The sequence below is a fragment of the Clupea harengus genome, chromosome 1, assembly GCF_900700415.2.
Source record: "Clupea harengus chromosome 1, Ch_v2.0.2, whole genome shotgun sequence".
Taxonomy (NCBI): domain Eukaryota; kingdom Metazoa; phylum Chordata; class Actinopteri; order Clupeiformes; family Clupeidae; genus Clupea; species Clupea harengus.
This window is the reverse complement of record NC_045152.1, coordinates 30,203,405-30,224,479: the sequence shown is the minus strand read 5'-3', so window position 1 is coordinate 30,224,479 and position 21,075 is coordinate 30,203,405. Positions and strand designations below refer to the sequence as shown.

Here is a 21,075-nt window from a genome sequence, read left to right as displayed (position 1 = left end):
TTCAATACCCCCACAAACAAATGTCGCCACCAGTGGGGAGTCAATTTGGACAAACATATTCCCTATTCTCAGACATATTGTTGTATGAATGAATTGAACTCAGTGTCACTCTCCGTCTGACAACAAAGTGCTTTCGACTGTTATTGTAATCATTCAGCTGGAGTTTTGGGCTGAAAAAATATTTAGATTCATTTGCTATGGTCGCTGTTGCGTCCCCATTCTCCTTTATCATTTTGAGGTGGGCCCGGGAAACAGAAGCACAGCACTGTAGTTTGGCACATCCGAACTTATTAATCATGTCTTCATGAGATCAACCACCCACTTACCCTTAAAATGGGGCTTTGGGGTTTCTGTGGTTGCCACCACTGAGGTTGTTTAAATCCATAAGTAATGCGAGAACCGCTTGCCTGCCTCCGCCGACTGAAAAACTACGTTTTATGGGGGGAAAAGGACACTGGAGTTCGCAGGGCCAGGCATGTGAGGCGAACATGTGTCGAGTATAGACTGCCACCTGCTGGTTGAAAATTGATATTGACGTTTGGAATTGCCGGAATGAATTTGTAAGGGCAGAGTCAACATTCCTCTTTAAAAATAGAATGGCTGTTGACAAAATTACTTTCGTTCGCACTCTATTAACATCCCTCAAATATACATATAATAACAATAATAATAATACATCATGGAAACTGCCCATTTTGCTTCATGAAAAAGTGTATTTTTGGTGATCTTATTATCAGCTTGCATTCGGATGGAATGTAACAACTATCTAACCGGATCCGCTCATGTTACACAGTGTCTGTTCACTGTAACACCGTGTCTGTTCACTGTAACACCGTGTCTGTTCTGCACATCCAGATCCAGATAGTCCCTCTCCACCACTTTCCCCCCAATGCCGCCCCCACATCCCAAAAAGTGACGCACATTCTTGTAAGTGGGAACACAACTCATCCTGAGAGGATCTGGAGACAGTGGGAGTACACTGTGCCGCTAACGGATACACACACATCGAAACACACACGCGCACACACACACACACACACACACGCACACACGGACACACACACACACACACACACACATTGAAATTCCAGACATACTTTTTACACACAGTTTTTCATCGTCCCCTCAAGACTTGATGAAAGTCAACAACAGATGCTTGTCTGCATACTGAGATGAGATAGATGATTGCTTGTGTATGGATGATGAGAGATCATTTCACAGATAGAGGGAAGGAGGGAAGTGATTACAACAACATGCTCCACTGTAACCTCAGCCTCCAGGCGTTCAAACCATCGACTCTTGATAGAGTATTCAGTCATTGGTTCAAACATTTTCAGACATCCAATCATTAATACCACTAGATGGCGATCTTCAACAAAAAAGAACAAAATTGTTTTGCAGACGGTTTATATATTGTATATTGTATTATAACAACAACAACAATAATAATAATAATAATAATAATAAATATCAACATTATACAGTGGTAGTTGTACAATTAGGTATCAGTATTAGCATTAGCATCTGTGTATTGTGCATAACATGATGGCCCTTAGCATAAATGTGCATTTATGGTGGATCCTGCCTGAGACGCATCTCATCCACAGCTGACAGTATATGGGCAGCAGCCTGTGCACTGGTCTGCTCTACATCTGGGCGTGAGTTCTCCCTAGGCGGAGTCATCGGATGCTGTGCGAGCGGCTCTTGGCTACCATTGAGAATACATGTGTCCCGTTTACAGCCCCTCCATGCATTACACACAGGGCTCGAGGCACCCCGCTGCACAGTAAAACGGACCCACCCTGCACAATGCCCCAGGCACACTCCCATGGCCTTGAGTAAATACAAATCTTGAATCCACAAACAAAGAGGGGACTGATGTATTAATGACAGTGTGCAGTCCAAAAGCATACTTCTTTATTTTCTCTTTCTTGCTTTTATTAAGTCTGCTTGCAATATGTATTAAATGTTGACAAACATTTGATGGAATAGTTCATATATTTCAGTGAAAGCACTAGTGAATGAGTCGGTCCTTGACTAGTCTCTGCAATCTATAGGTTATGTCCAAAAGTACCCAGGCAAATAGGTATTTTAAATGATTTTACAATAAGAGTTAAAATCAACCATGATGATAACTAATTCATTTGGGTAAAGATATCAGAACAGTTTCACATAAGACCCAAAATAAACAAGAGACTAAAAAGAAAGGAATTTTGCAAGGCAAGGCAAGTTTATTTATACAGCACATTTCATACACAGAGGAACATCCAAAGGAAAGATAAGAACAAGTGAAAGATACAAATATAATCAAAAGAAAGTAAAGAACACACTGGCATTCACTCAGTTCAAATGCTGCAAAGCTATCTGATTGAAGAGGGGGCTGGATAATTATCTGTATCTTCACGCATAATATAATAAGGGAAAGCACATATGTAGATAGCTTTAATGATCTTAACACATACTTTCTTGAACAAATACAAATCTATGTCTATTGAGAGCAATTCATTATTTAACTTTATTTTGTCAGTATTGTTATGACTAGTTTCTGTTCCTGTAGTTCATCTGGTATAACAAGGTTCTAACAACACAGAGATCTCAGGTTCGGTCCCCTGGGATCTCTTACTAATACATAGGTATACCCAACCTGTCCTGGAATATAAGGTATTCAATATAAATATTTGATAAAGGTATCTACTGGCTAAACGAATGTACTGGAAGTATAAATCTAAGATCAGTGATGCACAAGCAACTATAACATGAAGTATGTGCCCTGCATCCCCTCTCTCTGTTCCATATATCATTGAAGAGTATGTGTTCTTAAATGGAGTGGGGGTTGTTGCTCATCTGGAACACAGCTGTAATGGCAAACACATGTGAGGCCTTTGTCCGTGTTGAGCAATAGGGAGGTACCTCACAACAAGTGAGTTTGCTAACACAGCACCACATTGCCTTGAGCATGGCAGGGGACGCGGAGCTGGAGAATGGTTGGCGGGGGATGCAGTCTGAACTCATTGTGCTAATAAACAGGGGGGTGGACTCCAGAGGACCCAGGCCCTCCTTCTTTTTGGATGAAGTCTCCCATGACTCAGTGCAAGTCAAGCAGGGAGCCCTTTTTCTGAGAAACCATGTGATTTATCCGAGAGTCTCATTTCTTTGTCTCTTTATGTGTGTGTGTAATGTGTGTGTGTATGTGTGTATGTAGTGTGTGTGTGTGTGTGTGTGTGTGTGTGTAATGTGTGTGTGTGTGTGTGTGTGTGTAATGTGTGTGTGTGTGTGTGTGTGTGTGTGTGTGTGTGTGTGTGTGTAGTGTGTGTGTGTGTGTGTGTAGTGTGTGTGTGTAATGTGTGTGTGTGTGTGTGTGTGTGTAATGTGTGTGTGTGTGTGTGTGTGTAGTGTGTGTGTGTGTGTGTGTGTGTGTGTAGTGTGTGTGTGTGTGTGTGTGTGTGTGTGTAGTGTGTGTGCACAAGTCCCCCCGCAGCAATCACACTGACCTTCCCTCTCAAATGTGAAATGCGAAACATGAGAGCACCGAAGGGGCAAAGGAACGCTCCCCAGGACCGAGTCAGGCACAGCTATGGAATGTTACTCCAGATCACCAGTGATAAAAGTCTGCATAAATGCCACGAAATGTTTATAGACATGTCAGAAAGGCATCGGTGTTACTCTTTTGAGACGACCTGATTGTTTGTGTCATCGTATGGCAGCCATTATTGTATCATGCTATTCATGCTAAGAAGTTGTGTATTGCCATTCCAGACATGTATCAGTGCTGTTAAAAATCAGATACATTGTGGTCATTGTGAGGTAATTGTGAGGTAGGCACTATCGTAATCTGGATTTTGAGAGGGAATAACACAAATGCTTCAAAGACACATGAGGAATGGTGCTGAATCAGCAATGTTGGGACAGAGTCTGTCAATACGACTGATATCCAACATTCTAGAGTGCAAATCAGTGCTTTGTCATTTCTGGCTGATAAAGTTGAGTGAAGGGAAATGTGAGTTGAGTGAATGGAAATGGAGTGAGTTTTTCCGCAGGCATGTGCAGTCTTGTTTACCACCTTACTCATAGCAACGTCAAGCTAGTTACCATATCTAGACACAACAGTGACCAACTGTCATTATCTGTACGCCTCGTGGGAGAGATGACCTAAATGCATGACACAGCAGACAGGGGTACAGCAAAAGCGAAACTCACAGCGAGCAGGCTATGTAAAAATCCAGAAAATAAAAAAGAGTGTTAAGAAAAAGTGTTTTTCCCCCTGAATTACTTGGCTCCTGCCCCTGCCGTTCCTCAGTTTCCATTTCCCTCTACCAAGGAATAACAGGCCATCATTTGTCTGTTTGTACTCAACTTCAAACAGTAGCTTTTGGAGACATGGAAAGTGGGAAAATAAACATTAGCAATGAGAACCTTGTTGATTCTGAGAATGACCAGTGCGAATGGATTTCATGGCCTGACTCATGTCAAAAACATTGCAACAGATACTTGACCAACTTGCCCTTATCTACCATTGAGGGCACTGAAGTCATTTACTTGCCATTTTTTCAGCAGGTTTCAGATACTTCATTAAATGATAGAGCGGACAAGTTAGATCTGAGCATTAACAAAGCATTACCCAAGATGGATTTGAAACATGTAGAGTTAGATTCACACGCACACACACACACACACACACGCACGCACACACACACACACACACACACGATATTGGGTGCATTCCTACATTCTACACTCTACCCTTTGCATGCTGAGACTTTTGACCTTGGTGTTTAAAAAATCCTCCTTACGGCCTAGATTGACCTTAAATTGTGGTAACAGGAACTGAAAATGATGTCAGAACTGAATGACAATTGAAGGACAGCTGTAGTGAGCCAGAGCCAAAGGTCCAAGTTGAACAACTGCTTTTTTCAAAGGAAGCAAAAAAACAAAATGTTGCAGTATTTTGCCATGAGTTTGATGAAGAAACAATGGGGCCATTGAACTGTGCTTTGTATAATAGTTACTGCCTTCATTTTCCTACTTTGACACCAAGAAAAGCTATTTGAAAAGTAGAAAATATGTATTAAGTTGTCAATTGTGTATGTAAGTTTCCACTCCAGATCAGCAGTCAATAAGCAACTTGTAATAACTGTATACAGTTGGTAAGGCTCCAGGTTTTGGAAGTGTCAACACCAATTGTTGTGAATTTCCTCCGCCTCAATATGAGAGGAGGGCTATCTGTACACATCCTGTCTCTAAATCTGTATACATCCTATATCTAAACTCAGTGTATTGTACTGATGAAATATCGAATGGCCTAAACCAATCACAGGGAAGAACTGTGTTCATCCACTTAGGCAATGGATAAATAATATTGGGTGAGACGGAGGAATTTGGTTCCGGAAAGGAGTGGAGTGTGTGTATGTGGGTAGGGCGAGGGGGGGGGGGGAGTGCATTCAGAATCATTCACTACAGTCTTGATTTATTAATGAGTCACAAGCCAGTGAAGTAAAATGAAGCAATTCCTGACGTACGGGCGCATGACGTTTCTAGTCAGCAGACTTTTCTTTTCCTGTGAACTTGAATCATGTTGACTCATAGTCTTTGGTATGAGTTGTGCACGCTGGTTATCTATTCCAGGAGTGACGATATCAAGGTCGAAGAGTTTTTGTGAATGCTCAACCAAGAGGACTAAGAGTAGAGTAGTAGTTTGGATAAAATGATCTGCTGAATGAACAGATGTATATGAAGGAGCCCAATACTTTGAAGAGGTCACATCAAGCACAAACTAGCCAGGAGTTAGGAACCAGGATCACTGCTTCCTGGAGTGTCAGCCATTAACTTCTGTCCTGTTTTTTGTTGTTGTTTTGATTGTGTACAGGAGAAAAAGAAACACTTTCACTGTGAACTCTGTAAACAATCAGTCAGCACAATCAGTCAGCGATGTAATTTATGTATTAACAGCACTGTTAACCCTGAACAGGAAATGAGTAGCCAGACAACATTTTCTCTGTGTAATAAGGGGAGGGGTTGAGTGCCATTTGCCATTGTCAGTCTGCCACAACATCCACTTAATCACAAGATGTCCTGTTTTCTCTGGTTTCTTCCTGCCCGACAGTATATGTTCTTACTGATCATTAACCAATCCTTCCCTCAGTTATGGGTAATTTCCCTTATCTGAGAAAGATTAAGGGAGGAAAAGAGAAGAGACCTTTCGATTTAGGAGAAGATAAATTGAATCACTCCTTTGCCTTTAAATCACCCCAATACTGAACATTTCAGAATTGTAGTACAGTGGTTCTTAAACTTATTGGAGGTACTGAACCCTGCGAGCTTCATCAGTGCATTCACCGAACCCTTCGTAATTGGAAAAATAAAATATGATTTCTTCAAAACATAGGTATATATATAAAAACGACGAGACATTGCTAGTGTGAACCGGGCTATACTGTGTGTGTTTTGACCCCTGTTGAACCCCTGAGAGTGACTCAACGAACCCCTGGGAAATGAAAAGTTGTGCGTGTGTGTGTATGTGTGGGGGGGGGGGGGGGGGGGGGGGGGACGACAAGTGGTAAATGTACATAATATATATACAAACATCATATGGTATACAAAAACAGCTTAGTGGGTATACAGTGTGCTCAGGGTTACTGTTACAAGAGTAAGTAGAGGAGGAACAGAAAAACATGTTGGTGCTGGTAATTCTATATATTGCATATAAATGCTAGCATAGAGTATGGGGTAGAATAAGTGTACGGCAGTACGGTGGTGATGGGTACATTTGGGCCGAGGGTTTCTACAAGTAGATCGGGTGGAGAGACTATAGCAGTATCCCACAGCGAAGCTAGTCCTGACTAGGAGAGGAAGAAAGAGACAGAGTGAGTGGGTAGAGTTCAGCTGCCAGTATGCGTAGATGAGGAGCAATGGTGATGAGAAGCAATGTTTCCACATCCCTTCCACATTGTTCAATTGGATAAACAAATAAGGAGATACATTTAGGTAGGCAATTGACAGTAGGTAATATGGCCACTTTATCAGTATCAATATATGAGCAATAGGATATAGAAGGAGAGGGATAGAGAGAGGCTGCCTGACCAGGTGTATGGGAATTTTATTTGCATTTAATTTTGTTATGTTATGTTTAGTTATGGTTGGCTGACATGGTGCATGTGGATTTTAGTTAGGATGGCAGGATACACAACAGTGTCCAACTGGCTGGTGACAGCCACAACACGTGCCCTATGCTGTACCCGGGATCCGTAAAGGCCCTCCTTCACGGTACAACATGCGCTGTCTGAAGCTCCTTTTTATTGATTTGGGGGATTTTGTATGTGTTTAGTTGTGATGAGTTATGTTTAGTTATGTTGGCTGGCTTGGTGCACGGGGAGTTTTAGTCATACAAGCAAAGTAAGGGTGGCATGATACACAACAGTGCCCAACTGGGCCCTGACAGACAGGAGACCAGTCAGAGTCTGCTGTTCTTTTCCCCCCCATGGGATTCAGTATGATAACATACACGTATCTATCCGTTATCATTGTACCACTGTACTACCATTGTTATTTTATCACACTGAACTGAACAAAACCTGTGTATAGAAAACCTAGCTAAGCCTAACCTAGGATCCACTGTGGATTCAAGTGAGGTGTTATTTCTGACCTTCACCCTGACATAATTAAGACCTTTGTCAGGTTTTTAATGGCACACACGACACACTGGAACACACACGTGCAGGCGACACAGCACACACACACACACACACACACACGCACAGGTAGGCCTGAGGTCGCGGTGAATTTATTTTCTGCTTTTTCCCATCCTGGACCGTCCTTCCTCAAGGACCCCCCAGGAGCAGTGGGCAGCTTTGCAGCGCCCGGGGACCAAGTGAAGTGAACTGTCCATCTTTGGTCAGGGATGGACATGACATCAGGTTCTGTTATTTTTGCATGTTTTTACTGTTGGGGTTCTTAGTGGAGGAAACCCCTTTTTAACACGGGGAGAACATGCAAACTCCACACAGAAGGGCCCGGGAGATAGCCCACCTGAGCACTGTGCACTCTGGGGAGGACCTGCCCCCGAGAGCCAACAGCGCCCCATGCGGGAATCGAACCCATGACCTTCTTGCTGTGAGGCAGCAGTGCAAGCAGTGCAAGCAACTGAGCCACCGTGCCCACTTATTTGGACATTTGGTCCATGTATCAAATATGTAACTAGCTGAAGTCTATGGTCAGGTTATGATTAGAGTTCCAAAAATTCTCTCTCTCACTCTCTCGATGTGGCTGCTTTGTTCTACCTTCATGAAAAGGAATTTGCTTCACTCTTGTACATGTGAAACGTATCTGCTCTCTGTCCCTCCCGCCAAGCAGTGCAGGGGGAGCAACGGTTTCTGGAACACTCTGTTCTAGGAACCGGTTCATTACAATTCATTTCTGACACAATATGGAATACAATCTCCTGTGAGCAGTTGTATGATTTTGCCATTTTGTGTGTACAGTTTTGTTTGCTTTATCACATGTATTATATTTCATCATTATATGTCACCATCCACAAACATAAGTGTATTAAAGCGGGGGTCATATGATACACAGTCATTTCTTTAACAGCCTGTTACATTTACCACTTCTTATATATGACTCCAAACATAGCCCTCAGAGGCATAGTACAAAAGTGGAAGTTCTGTCTCTGTTTACCGCTACTGGGGGTTGAACTAAATCATTGGGTTTGTAGTCTATACCATGGGGGCCATGGAAATTCATCTTCCTCAAATTCATGTGCTGCTAATTTTAAACTGATTTGCAACAGTTGGCTGATGCACTCAGTTCTCTGTTTTTCTGCTTTTTACAGAGCGAAATGGCACGAGCAAAGAGAGAAATGGCAGCTCTCGCAGTATTTGAGCATCTCTATTCCTAGTAGGGCTTTCAGCACTGTGAATGTAGACGTGATTGGGAATGAGTGGGGAACTGATACCAGCTACCAGCTTAAAAACATTCCACCATCCCTTCCTGACAACAGACTAATGTCCAGTGATTCAGCAGCTTACTCATTTGCTCGCCCACTCCACCTCCCTCCACAGTTGTCAGGTTTTCACAAAAAATATGAGCACAGGCAGACTATCTAGAAAGGATGCATCGATACCACCTTTTTCAGAGCGAATACGAGTACTTACATTTGTGTCCTTGCTGATACCGTCTACTGATACGAGTACCTATCAATTTATAATATGCTCTATCAATTTCTCCAACCCAACTGTTTCCGATAGGCAAGTCTGATAGGACAGCAAAAACTATCAGACAGTCATAAAATCCAGCTACTAGCTATTTCCAGAAGGCAAATATGATGGGGCAGCAAGAGAAATTACAGAATACCTCCTGACCGCAGTCTTGAGTTTAACGTAATGTGTCCATGAAGTGTTATCAGATCATTTTTATGAGTATAAATACGAGTATATGAGCCGAGTATCGGCCCGATACCCGATACTGGTATTGGTGCAACCCTACAATCTAGTATGCAGGCAAATGTGGAGAACCAGAAAACTCTGTTCATCAAATGTGTTGATTAACATTGATTAAAAACTGGTGGCTGAGGCTTCAAGTTCATTAAGGGATTATGCCTGAACAATGAGACTTTAGAACTGGAGAGGTTACATAATGTCCATGAGGAGAATAACAATCAGTGTGAAGAGTGTTTCCTGCTGTTTGGAAACTGTTTACTTTGAGAAAGAACGCTTTTGACCTGGTTGCCCAGATACAAAAATCCATGCTTGGATAGTCTCCTTTTTTCTCTGGCAAGCATTCAGTGACAGCAAGTACATCCAACAGTTTAGATTACATTCTTTTCTTCATGCTGTGTGACTCTTTGTGTGACCGAGAGTGACTGCGCGCGCGTGTGTGTGTGTGTGTGTGTGTGTGCATGGGTGACTGTGGGTGTGAGAGTGTGCGATGAAAGTGTGTGCTAGATATGTGACTGTGTGTGTGTGTGTGTGTGTGTGTGTGTGTGTGTATCTCATCCCTCAGCATAGTCTGTTAACGAGGCACATGTTTGTTTGAATTTGCCAGTTCTGCAGAACAATTTATTTTGAAGGGGAAGTAGCATTAGAGGAAAGATGACAACAACATTTGGGTGCATTCCTATAATTCAGTGTGACATGTGAAAGCAATAATACAGAAGTTATTTCCATAGCTCAACTGAAAGAGCAAAGAGCATTAGCAACACCAAATTAACGGGCTTTGTTCCCACGGACCACGCATGGCAAACTACATCTTGCCTATTGCTTACTGTATTCAATTTGAGTAAAAGCGCCTGCTAAAGAAATAGCCCACATATGAATGAAAAAGCACTTATGCTAAGACTGGTGATGAAGGAGGTGAAAAAAGCCGTATTCTTGTCAACAACAAAAAATGCTGTTAGTTTCAGGTGGTCAGCTCAGGTGGATTTTTTCGAACAGGACATTGTGAGCTTAGCAGACAACGTGTGGGTGTCCTGTACTGACCTACCTGTGGGTGAGAGAGCGAAAATAGACTTTACAAAGGTTTTTGATGACATAATAGAGCTGCTAGCACAAATGGTGGAAATTCTGATCCCTGCGGTTTAATAATTTGATGAATTATGTGACACTATAGTGTTGTGCCTACACTAAACGTATATAGACTAAAGAACCTGCCACTTTGCCATTGTGCAAATAGGCTGTTAAGGAGTTTTAAGCATATCTTTGTTACTTTAGAGAGGATTGGTGTCGATTAACTCGGAGATAATTTTGAGATTCATTTTGACGTATATCAACGCAACAGTACGATGTCAAAGGATTTCTGAGAGCATTTTCTTCCAGAGAAATTCTCACTAAAGTAGACCGAGCTCTCCCCTACTCTGGAGCAAGGGAGGCGGAGTGCATCAACACGTGTCCATTCTCTATTTTATCTAGCCCTGCATGTAACTCAATACAGAACTGAAATAGACTGTGAGACCACAGCACCAGTTGACTACCTTTCTTTGTGCCTGGACCGACTGTTCATTGTGCATTTCCACTGCGCGCATTGTTTGTGTGTGTTTTTTTTTTTTTTAACATTGACTGGAGTTTGGAGTTACGACTTATTAAATGTATGTGGGAATTTATTTTCGGGTCTTTTTAAGTTTGCTGCCCTTATGGGTTGTTGGTAAGTAACTGAACCTTTGCCTTCATATAGCATTAGCTCATTCTAACATTATCAAACTGACAATAATCTACTTTTTGGTTTGGTTACTGTAGCCTACTTATATGTAGAATCTAATAATGTCTAAACGTTCTTTTGAAGACTGGGCTGTGTGTCATAAAACTATTTTAATAGCGTAAAGTACTTGTAAAGTAAGGCAACAGATATTCTAATAGATTGAGATCACCCGTATGTTCGTCGCAGCTAGCGTGGAGAGAATATAAACTGGTTGCCTACTTTCTAAACCGATGTATTGAGATAGGCCTACAATCTCGGAGTGCAGAGTTGAGTGCACAACCACAGGAGGGCGGAGTAGCATTGCTCTCCTGCGTTTGTTCACAACCTTAATGACGTGCATAACCGTACGACATTTATTTATAGTTTTCTGTGTTTTGTGTAGATGGGAATCAGTGTCCAGAAGGTGTGTTAACGATTCACCCTGAGAGAGTGGTTGTGAAATATGGGGATTTCGTGGAGGTGAACTGTAGCGCATCAGGACCACATGATGGGATGGGCTGGGAGGCTACTGTTGGGAACAAACCCATTGAGGAGGACATCCATCTGATCACCTGGACTGTGGAAGAGCTGACAGATTGGGATGTGGAAGCTCAGTGCTTCATCAATCTAGAGGATGAACAGTGCATCAAAACCCTTACTGTTGTCATGTACAGTAAGTACCATGTGATATCATATTCACACAATATTCCTTGACTATCTTCAGGCATGCTTGCATGTTTTTCACTAATGACAGTCACTAAGCTGGACAGTGATTTTGTGCAATATAATGACCATCACATATACATGTACACACATATTACACACATTTGCAATAACAACTTTCACTTTCAATAATAATGTTGATAATAATAACACTCTCCACAGAGGATCTAGAACATGCACCTGTACTCTCAGCTAACCACACGGGACCAATGATCGAGGGAACTACATATCTGCTCCAGTGTGCCGTATACAACGTCGCACCTGTCCGTACCCTTACCGTGATGTGGTACAGAGGGGATGTACTGATAGGTCATTCCCCAGCTGACAACAGCACAGAGCTGCCCAGCCCAGTAAATGTGACTGCCAGCCTCCGGATCACCCCGACAAAACATGATGATGGAGCCCAGTTTCGGTGTGAGGCAGAGCTCAATCTGGGACAAGAGGGACCTCAACCACCCCCTCCTAAAATGATATCTCAGAGTGTTAGCATCACTGTGCACTGTGAGTCTGCATTTAGTATTCATCAGAATTGTCAGAAGCTATCTCTATACTTTTTCCCCCTTTTATTCTTCAAATGATTACTACATACCATCTTTTCAGAATCACATTACATCACATTACATTACATTACATGACAAAAGGTTAGTTTTGAATCGTATTTATACTGTATGGTTCTGTAGGGTTAACCAAGTCACATGGCAAAGAACAGTAATGGCCAAACTGAGTATGCTCCAAAATCCATGTACTATCAAATACCACATACCTTACTCCTTTCTCCTCTGATACAATATGACACAGCACATTTGTTTTTGTCTTACTCAGATGGTCCAGTAACAACCAACTGTCCACGCACCATTGAAATATCAGAGGGGGACAATCTGGAAACATTTTGTCCCTCTGAAGGCAACCCACGTCCTACCGTCAGATGGCTCCGAGATGGACTGTCCATAGACCCCAGTCGTCCACTCAGCAGAGAGGACAGTGGTGTCTATACTGTCAACGTTACAGGACTGTTGTCATTTGAAGATACGATTGAAGTCTTTGTGATGTGTAAGTGTTCCACTGGCTGACACACTGTTTCTAAAGGCCACACTATGTTTTGGAATGAATCATGACACAATTTATGTGCAATGTAGTTTGAGATAGCTGATTTAAGAAGCCAATTATTCGTTCATGTTCACATTTATCTATTTGTTTATGTTCTGTATCTAACTAAACATCTTAACTCTCTCAGGCTTACCCTTTCTTCCTTCAACTGTCTCATGTTTTGTTTTCAGATGGTCCAGTATTTCACTGTCCCAGCAGTTACATCGTTGAGGAATATACAGCTCATAACCTATCATGTGAGGCGGACGGTTACCCCAGACCTGACACACAGTGGCTTAAAGATGGCGAGGAAGTCGTTTTGCCAGAGGAACTCTCTAGAGGTTATGGGGGGCAATATTTCATCCTGGCCAACAGCACCTACGGAAATGCTTCTCACTTACTGGATATCAAAGTCCTCTGTGAGTACAATTTAATTTCCTAATTCATTTTGAGCTTTATAGCCTTTTAGTTAAGTTGGACAGTGTAGAGAGACAGAACATTTGTGGGAGAGAGATAAGGAGTGGGACTGGGAAATGACATGGGGTCGGACTCAAACACAGGTCTCCTTGGGCACAAAGACATGCATATGGTAGGGGATGCTACTGATTGTGCCACATGTCCCCATCTTATTTCGTTATACAGTACATCCACATCCTTGAAATGGCCATACTGTATCATTCATATAAAATGCATCCATAACTTGTTGAGGGCTATCAATGTATGCCTTACGTCCTTAGATCCACCCTCACCCATAGCTGAACTTGAGGACACAGAGGTGGACGTGGTGGGGTCTGATGTGGTGCTGAAATGTGCTGTTCATGGAGACCCTCGGCCGCAGTACGAGTGGAGCTACCCTTGGGTCAGTAATGTGTGGGTGAAGACTGAGGATGGGGTGTCCCTGCTGCACATTAATGGAACCACCGAAGCAAACATTGGAACGTATGTATGTTTTGCCTTCAACAAGCTTGGAGAAGCGCGCAGATCTGTCAGAGTCACTGTGAAAGGTAAGGGAGAGCATTCTTAAATGACTGCGGAGTTTGGCAGTATGCAAGGCTATATCTCCCCATTTGGGGTGTTATTGGCTCCCTCTCAGTTTGTGTCCTTTTGGTCTTTAAAACTTTTCACCCTTGACATAATGTTATACATGATAAAAAAAAGAAACCGTTACCTTAGAGATTGTAGCCAGTTTCATTTATGTTATTAATTTGCCTTTGTTAGTATAGGCAAGCAAGATAGTGCACGCTTTGTTATAGAGCAAAGGAGCGTATTTTAGAACGTGGGGGAGGTCTGTTATCCATTACATTTAACCGGGAGCCAGAGGAGAGGAAGAGAGATTGGGGAGTGCTTTTCCTGAAGGGAAACGTGCCTCTCTGCCCACAATGAATTTAGGGAAAAGCCAGAGAAGTCGACGCCGACCTGATGAAAATCTACCAGGAGTTTAACGTTAATCAAAATGAAACTCTCATGGATAGAATCCATAACTTTTGTTGTTTTGAGTCTGTACGGAGCAACACTGAGTAAGTGATCGAAACATTTCAGTTTCCTTTTTTTTTGTCGTTTAAATGAGGGGATTTTAGTTCAGCCAACTTCCTGCTGATGCGTGCTAACGTTACAAGCCTACTCTTACTGGTACAGAAAGGAAGTTGATGTTAAGTAGGTTTTAGCATCTTACACTATGGACTGAATCGAACCGTTTTCCGCTGAAAGATAGCTTACCTGAGGATGCTTTACAGGGAAATGGTTGATAAACGGTTGAATTTCGCACAATTTCCCTAATCAGACTCCTACATAGGACATTCCAAGTTCTTGCATGACTGTTTTTGAATGGCACTTAATACAAAACCACTGACTGTGGAACGGATTTGGCTCGTTATCTGGCATACACCACGGTCTCGCCGTGACACTGCCGATATCTTGTGCCACCAAGTGATTGGCACGTATTGTGTTGGTCATCCGACAAGACGCATACGCCCTTACACTAAGAACAGCTAACGTGTTGTCTCGCTATAAATGGCTACTTCTTCATAGTTGGCGTTTTCCTCCCCAGAAAGCTGAACGCGTTGGCGTCAAAACGTATGCATGTTGTCATAACGTTAATGGGCAGTTTTTCCGGGTGTTCCCCTTGATCTGCAACACAACTTCACTTGAAAGAATTAGAGGAAGTTGAAATAGCCTGCCTGCCAGGGCAGTCATTCGTTGCATCCTGTTTTACCCCATTCCTGCCATGGTCATTCAAGATATCATAGGATGCCTTCTCGAATTATAGTTAAGTTGATGGCTCATTTTATTCATTGTATTAATACAATTTACAATTTTTTTTATTCAAACCTTTGCAGGAGTACAGGCTTCATGTCCAATACAGTTTTCCAGCGCTAACAAACCAGTGAACGAAACAGTGGTGGAATATAACAAGAATGTGTCAATCAGATGCTCTGCCCCAGGACACAAAGAGATTCTCTGGACAGTTTCACGGAATCACAGAATCACAGGAGACACGTGGACAGAGAAAGCCCTAACAGACTGGAATGTAAAGCCCATTTGCAAAGTTACTTTATGGAACCGCGACCCTTGCCATAAACTCTTCAATGTTACTCTTTTCAGTAAGTTGTCATTTGTTGAACAATCTATTTAGTTATTTGTTGTTTATGTTACCTTCCTTCATAGGCTCCAGAGTAAAATTCAAAATATTTTTTACTATTATCTTTGATTGGTGATAAAAAACAAAAACAAAAAACACTTAGGTCAGTCCATTGTCCATTATGTATTATGCCTTTCATCCATTTATCCATGAAAAGCCTAAGCATAATTTGGTGCAATGCAGTTTGTAGTGAACATTGAATAGGCAGTGAGGAGTTTTTGTAAAACTACCAAGCCAACGAGGTAACAGCCAACAGACTTGCCTTTCATACGCAGACAACAACACTGCTGACACTGTTTGACATATTTTTGGTAAAATATTTGTATGATATTGTGCTGTAAATGCTATTCTTACATTTTTGTGTGACTTCATATTCAGACCACAAAACTACACGGGATAGCCTGGGCAGCTAGTGGAAAGGCATGTGGCAGATCTCCCCTTCACATGATATTCTATCATCATAAATGAATTTGAGGATGTTATAAAAACAAATCCCTTAACTATACCTTAAAATGGTAAAAACCTACATATTTTTGCTTGACATTTTAGTTTTCAGACAGTTTGAAAGAAAGAATGCCATTGGTATGTTGTGTTGTGTACCTACTGTACAATAGAACAACAGCATGGTGTACCTTTGCTGTGCTGAGTTTTACACTGCAGCATGCAACAGGAAAAATTGGAAACAAAGAATGCTTTTTAAGATGTTTTTTTCTATGTTTACTTCTCAGAAACGCCAAAGGATTTATCCATCCGTTTTCAGAACCACTCTGGACCTTTAATTAAGGATAAACAATATACACTCCTGTGTGAGATTCAAAATGTCGCTCCAATCAAGAACCTCGTTGTCAACTGGTACAAAAAGGAAATAAACAGTTCTCGTTCCGTGAAGAATGAAACATTTCCGGACAACTCCATCAAGACACCCCAAAATGTTTCCTCCACCCTCCTCATCAGAGCCACCAAGTCTGAAAACGGGGCGCAGTACTGGTGTGAGGCCAGACTGAAGCTGGGAGACCACGACACGAGCGCCACATCACAGCCCCTCAGTGTCACCGTCTACTGTAAGTTCTGTTCTGATGAGGGAAACGAATTAAAGGTACATTCTGTGATTCTGGCAAAAGGTTGTTGATATTTAAACAGCCAATCAAATTATCATCAAATATCATCACTACCACATTATTTGGACACATTTCATCCATAGGGGACGCTGCAACTGACACATTTCAATATCTGAAGAACGCCTTAAGCTAAAATAAAAAAATTCCGTATGCTTATACTTGGCTACATTCCCCGTGCCTGCGTGGGTTTACTCCAGGTACTCCGGTTTCCCCCACCATCATAAAGACATGCATTGCATCATATGAATATGAATGAATGTTGGTGGTGGTCGGAGGGGCCGTTGGCGCTGATTGGCAGCCACGCTTCTGTCAGTCTGCCCCAGGGCAGCTGTGGCTACTGAGGTAGCTTACCACCACCTGTGTATGAATGACTACTAGACTCTGGACTCTGTAAAGCGACTTCGGGTATATAGAGAAGCGCTATATAAGATTGAATTGATTGATTGATTGATTGATCCATTCGGCTCGCTCAACAAAATGGCCATCAACGGCCCGACAAAATGTATCAGCCAATATGTCTGTGTGAATGGCCAATCTTAATGATGGCATATAGAAGCTATTTACCAAATTTCATACAAATCAGCCATAAGATTTTGCTACAACAAGCTACGTACAACATGTTCTCCTCTGTTCTTCTGACATGGTTTTGGTCTGTCTTCAAAATTCACTATGTCTTTAAATCCTTACGTAACATTTACAAAATTCGAATTGTCGTTTTTCACCTGTTGAAGCAGTCCAATCATTCAACCTTTTTCTACTTGAGGCAGTTCTCAGTCACTCGTGACTATATTTAAACGTATTATTATAAAGGTGTGTACCCCTGTCCTGTTATAAATATTGACACTAGGAAGCCTATAATAGCATGTACTCTACATTTACTATTGTATTCAAACATATACTTGTCTTAAAATCCCACATTTGATATATGCATACATATTTTTCAAAACATATTGTTATCAGTTATGCAATGAAGGTCATATTGTTGCTCATGTCATGTCAATTTCACAAAAGGCTCAAATTTAGCACGTTATGAAGTCACAGTCATCCTCACTAGACAGGTCTCAAAACCACAGAACGTAACTACTAATCCACAAACTATGGTTACTTTACATTTTCACTCGGAATAAGATATATACGTATACCATCACTATATATTTATCAGCATGTGTTCCCTTGATAATGAATCCATGATCTTGGTGTTGTTGTTCAACTAGTTGCTCAGTTGAGCCACAGGAACTGTCATGCCATTGGCTTTCTGCTACCCTTACCCACGTCCCATGTGTCTCTACCTATACTCTTACCCATAGACATATATACATAGACGCCCCGTTGGCTTTTGGGTCGCGTGTCAACGTTGCCGCCATCTTGGGGAGGTGAAGACTGGCCTGTAAACAAACGCATGTTACCGGTGGAGCTGCGGCTTTTCTGGATAAAAAGCACCGATTTCACAGTCCCTGTTTTTCGTTTACAAAGATAAAAACATTACACTGTTTTGGAAGTGTTTACGTGTCTGAACTGAAAATGTCCGTAGATCATAAACCCTTGAATATAAAAACGACTCAATGAAATCAGTCGAGAAATTAAAACGCTATAGTGCTTTTTATCCAGAAAAGCCGCAGCTCGACCGTTAACATGCGTTTGTTTACAGGCCAGTCTTTACCTCCCCAAGATGGCGCCGACGTTGGCACGTCGTAGCAACGTTCTGAAGGAGTCAATGGGGCGTCTATGTATATATGTCAATGCTCATACCCACGTCCCATGTGTCTCTACCTATACCCTTACCCATGTTCCTTGTGTCTCTACCTATACTCTTTAGATGGACCAGTTATTACCCGGCCAAATGTCAGTGACTTGCCCGTGTTCAAAGACTACCAGGAGGTGTTGGTGTGTGAAGCAGAGGGAAACCCCAAGCCAGAAATCATTTGGATCTTCAACAACAAATCCATCAAAGGTGGCAATCTCACCATTGGCACTGAAATGGCAGGGTTGATCCACTGCAGAGCAAGCAATGAGGTTGACGTCGCTACAAAAACAGTGAAGCTGGTGTTCAAAGGTAACAACCTACATTTCTCACATTGCTTAAATGTACTCACCCACTCATCCCTGCTTGAGATGCAATGGCTGCTTAAGTCTGTTACTAATGCTTTTTCTTTCATCATAACTCAGTACATTTGTATAACTTGTGCTTTTCCTTTGCATGCTCGCTTGCATGTTTCAGTCCCCATGTGTCCTTGCATTGTCCACTAAGTTTTACCCATTTTGGCCTCAAAACTCAGTGTCCTTTATTGTATCCACCAGAGTACCAATACTCCCTCTCTAATTGCCCCAGGTTTCAGGTTAGATAATGTGATGAGAATTCAGGTTAGTAGGTACTTTTTCCGTGCCCTAGACTAGAGCATCTGAGGTTAAAGCCTGACAAGTGAGGCAATGGACTCAATGGAGCCTTGGTACATCCTAAACTGATGGAGGGACCTGCACTGGCCATTGACTCTTAAGCAAAAGTCTTCCCTTAATGGTCTCCTCCAACACGTTGTTAAGACAGTGATGCACTGATAGGACTCGTGTTAGTTGTAAACCACTCTGGCTTATTGGCGATGCATGTCATGCAGCATACTCTAATGTGAGTTGAAGCTGCTTAACGTGCTATATTTCCAGTTGAAGAGATCTGTCTCAAGGGGACTCTTTCTTTGAGACTAAATAAAGTATTTCAAAAAGTCCCTAAAATCTCTCGTAGCACATGGTGGACTGAACAGCGCTACTGCTCGAAAACTTGTAATGCCTGGCTTTGACCCTTGTATGGCAGAGCTGCAATGTCGGTGTGATGCATTGAGGCATTGACCACAGTTGTTCTAAACGGGAATCTAATGTCCTTACTTTTGGATGATAACGTCACATATGATGGACACCGTTTCCCTGAAGAATGACTGACAGCTGTGTTTTGTTTCTCTTGCAACAGAGGACTACTTGCCCCTGATTGCCGGCTTTGTGGCAGTGATCGTGGTGATCACCTCGGTGATCTTCATCTTCATCTACTCCATCTACTACACAAACACCAAGATGGGCCGCTACAGCCTGAAGGACGCCAAGCCCAACACACAAAATGGCAACGTTGCACAGAATGGCCTTGACAGCAACTTTCCCATGAAGAAACTCTCGCAACAGAACATCTATGTCTTGGATGGGACTCCGTGACTTGTGATGCGCCTTGTGAGGATGTGCATCACTTCATTCAAAGCAAGCTCGGGCCAGATTTGAGTTTTCTGACCAGCCAGAGAGGGTTACGGCGGGTCCTCAGCCTATCCGATCATCATCCTCATACTCCTTAAGATCAGCACACACACTGTCTTTATCCGAATCCGCCCAAAAGCTTGTTTGGTCTGGCAGAACCTTGCTTGCTGACTACAGAGAACGGCCTGTACCTTTTTTCCTTTGTGATCATTTTTGCCCCAGGATGTTTCCAACTGAGGTACATGTCAGTTGGAAGAGGCTATAGGACCATCTGTTACTTTGCAGTGAATGAATACGTTGACATAGTACAGTCCAGTACAGCTTTCGTGCTATGCATAAAGAGAGAATATATGTTGGGCATTACAGCATGTTTTTTTCTTCTTGTGAGTCAGCTGTGTAGCTCAGCTAACTACTGTTATTCTGTATGTGGGAGGTACTGTGTGCTGAGGTCACCACTGCATCATCATCATCATCACCACCATACAGCACGGTTGTTTGTTATTCAAATGGTGTTTGCGTAGATTCCTCCTTCTGTGGCTGTCACTTGAGACATGCTTGGCCCTGTGTATGATGTCATACTGTTATGCTATTACATGCACGTATTAGAAATATTATCTTATAATTCTATCAGTATCTAACTACATCTAAAATGAACGTAAATATGTATAGATCTGTGATGTGAAATAGCCCCTTAGTGTCACTGCTGTTTGAAGACTTGCAAAAAGGGGGGGGGGGGGGGGGGGGGAGGAGTTCCATGGGCATGGCACGGAACTCCTGACGTCTAACTGTGTTTGCTCTTAGACGTAACACAATGTCTACAACTATGACTGGGGTTTCTAACTGTGTTTGCTCTTAGACGTAACACAATGTCTACAACTATGACTGGGGTTTCTAACTGTGTTTGCTCTTAGACGTAACACAATGTCTACAACTATGACTGGGGTTTCTAACTGTGTTTGCTCTTAGACGTAACACAATGTCTACAACTATGACTGGGGTTTCTCTGATGAAGATTATATTAAGAGTCCTGAAAATGACAATGTTACCCATAAAATCGGTGAATACACATAAACATGTTTTCAGGACCTCCTATGGAATTTGCAATAGGTGTGTGTGTGG

General features: G+C 42.2%; 1 protein-coding gene across 1 annotated transcript; it reads left to right on the top strand.

Moving 5' to 3' along the window:
- Positions 1-10,383: 10,383 nt before the first annotated feature.
- On the top strand, positions 10,384-20,688 carry LOC105905696 (hemicentin-1-like). Its single transcript, XM_031575626.2, has 10 exons — positions 10,384-11,130; positions 11,567-11,836; positions 12,049-12,387; positions 12,709-12,936; positions 13,164-13,391; positions 13,710-13,976; positions 15,309-15,572; positions 16,339-16,671; positions 18,545-18,781; positions 19,685-20,688. The coding sequence occupies exons 1-10, from the start codon at positions 11,073-11,075 to the stop codon at positions 19,918-19,920; spliced, it is 2,460 nt and encodes an 819-aa protein (XP_031431486.1). The 5' UTR covers positions 10,384-11,072; the 3' UTR covers positions 19,921-20,688.
- The last annotated feature ends 387 nt before the right edge of the window (positions 20,689-21,075 follow it).

Coding starts and splice junctions, on each gene's coding strand:
- LOC105905696 (XM_031575626.2), top strand. CDS start 11,073: ATGTATGTGGGAATTTATTTTCGGGTCTTTTTAAGTTTGCTGCCCTTA. Junction 13,977..15,308: donor TGTCAGAGTCACTGTGAAAG/GTAAGGGAGAGC, acceptor AAACCTTTGCAG/GAGTACAGGCTTCATGTCCA. Junction 16,672..18,544: donor CCTCAGTGTCACCGTCTACT/GTAAGTTCTGTT, acceptor TATACTCTTTAG/ATGGACCAGTTATTACCCGG.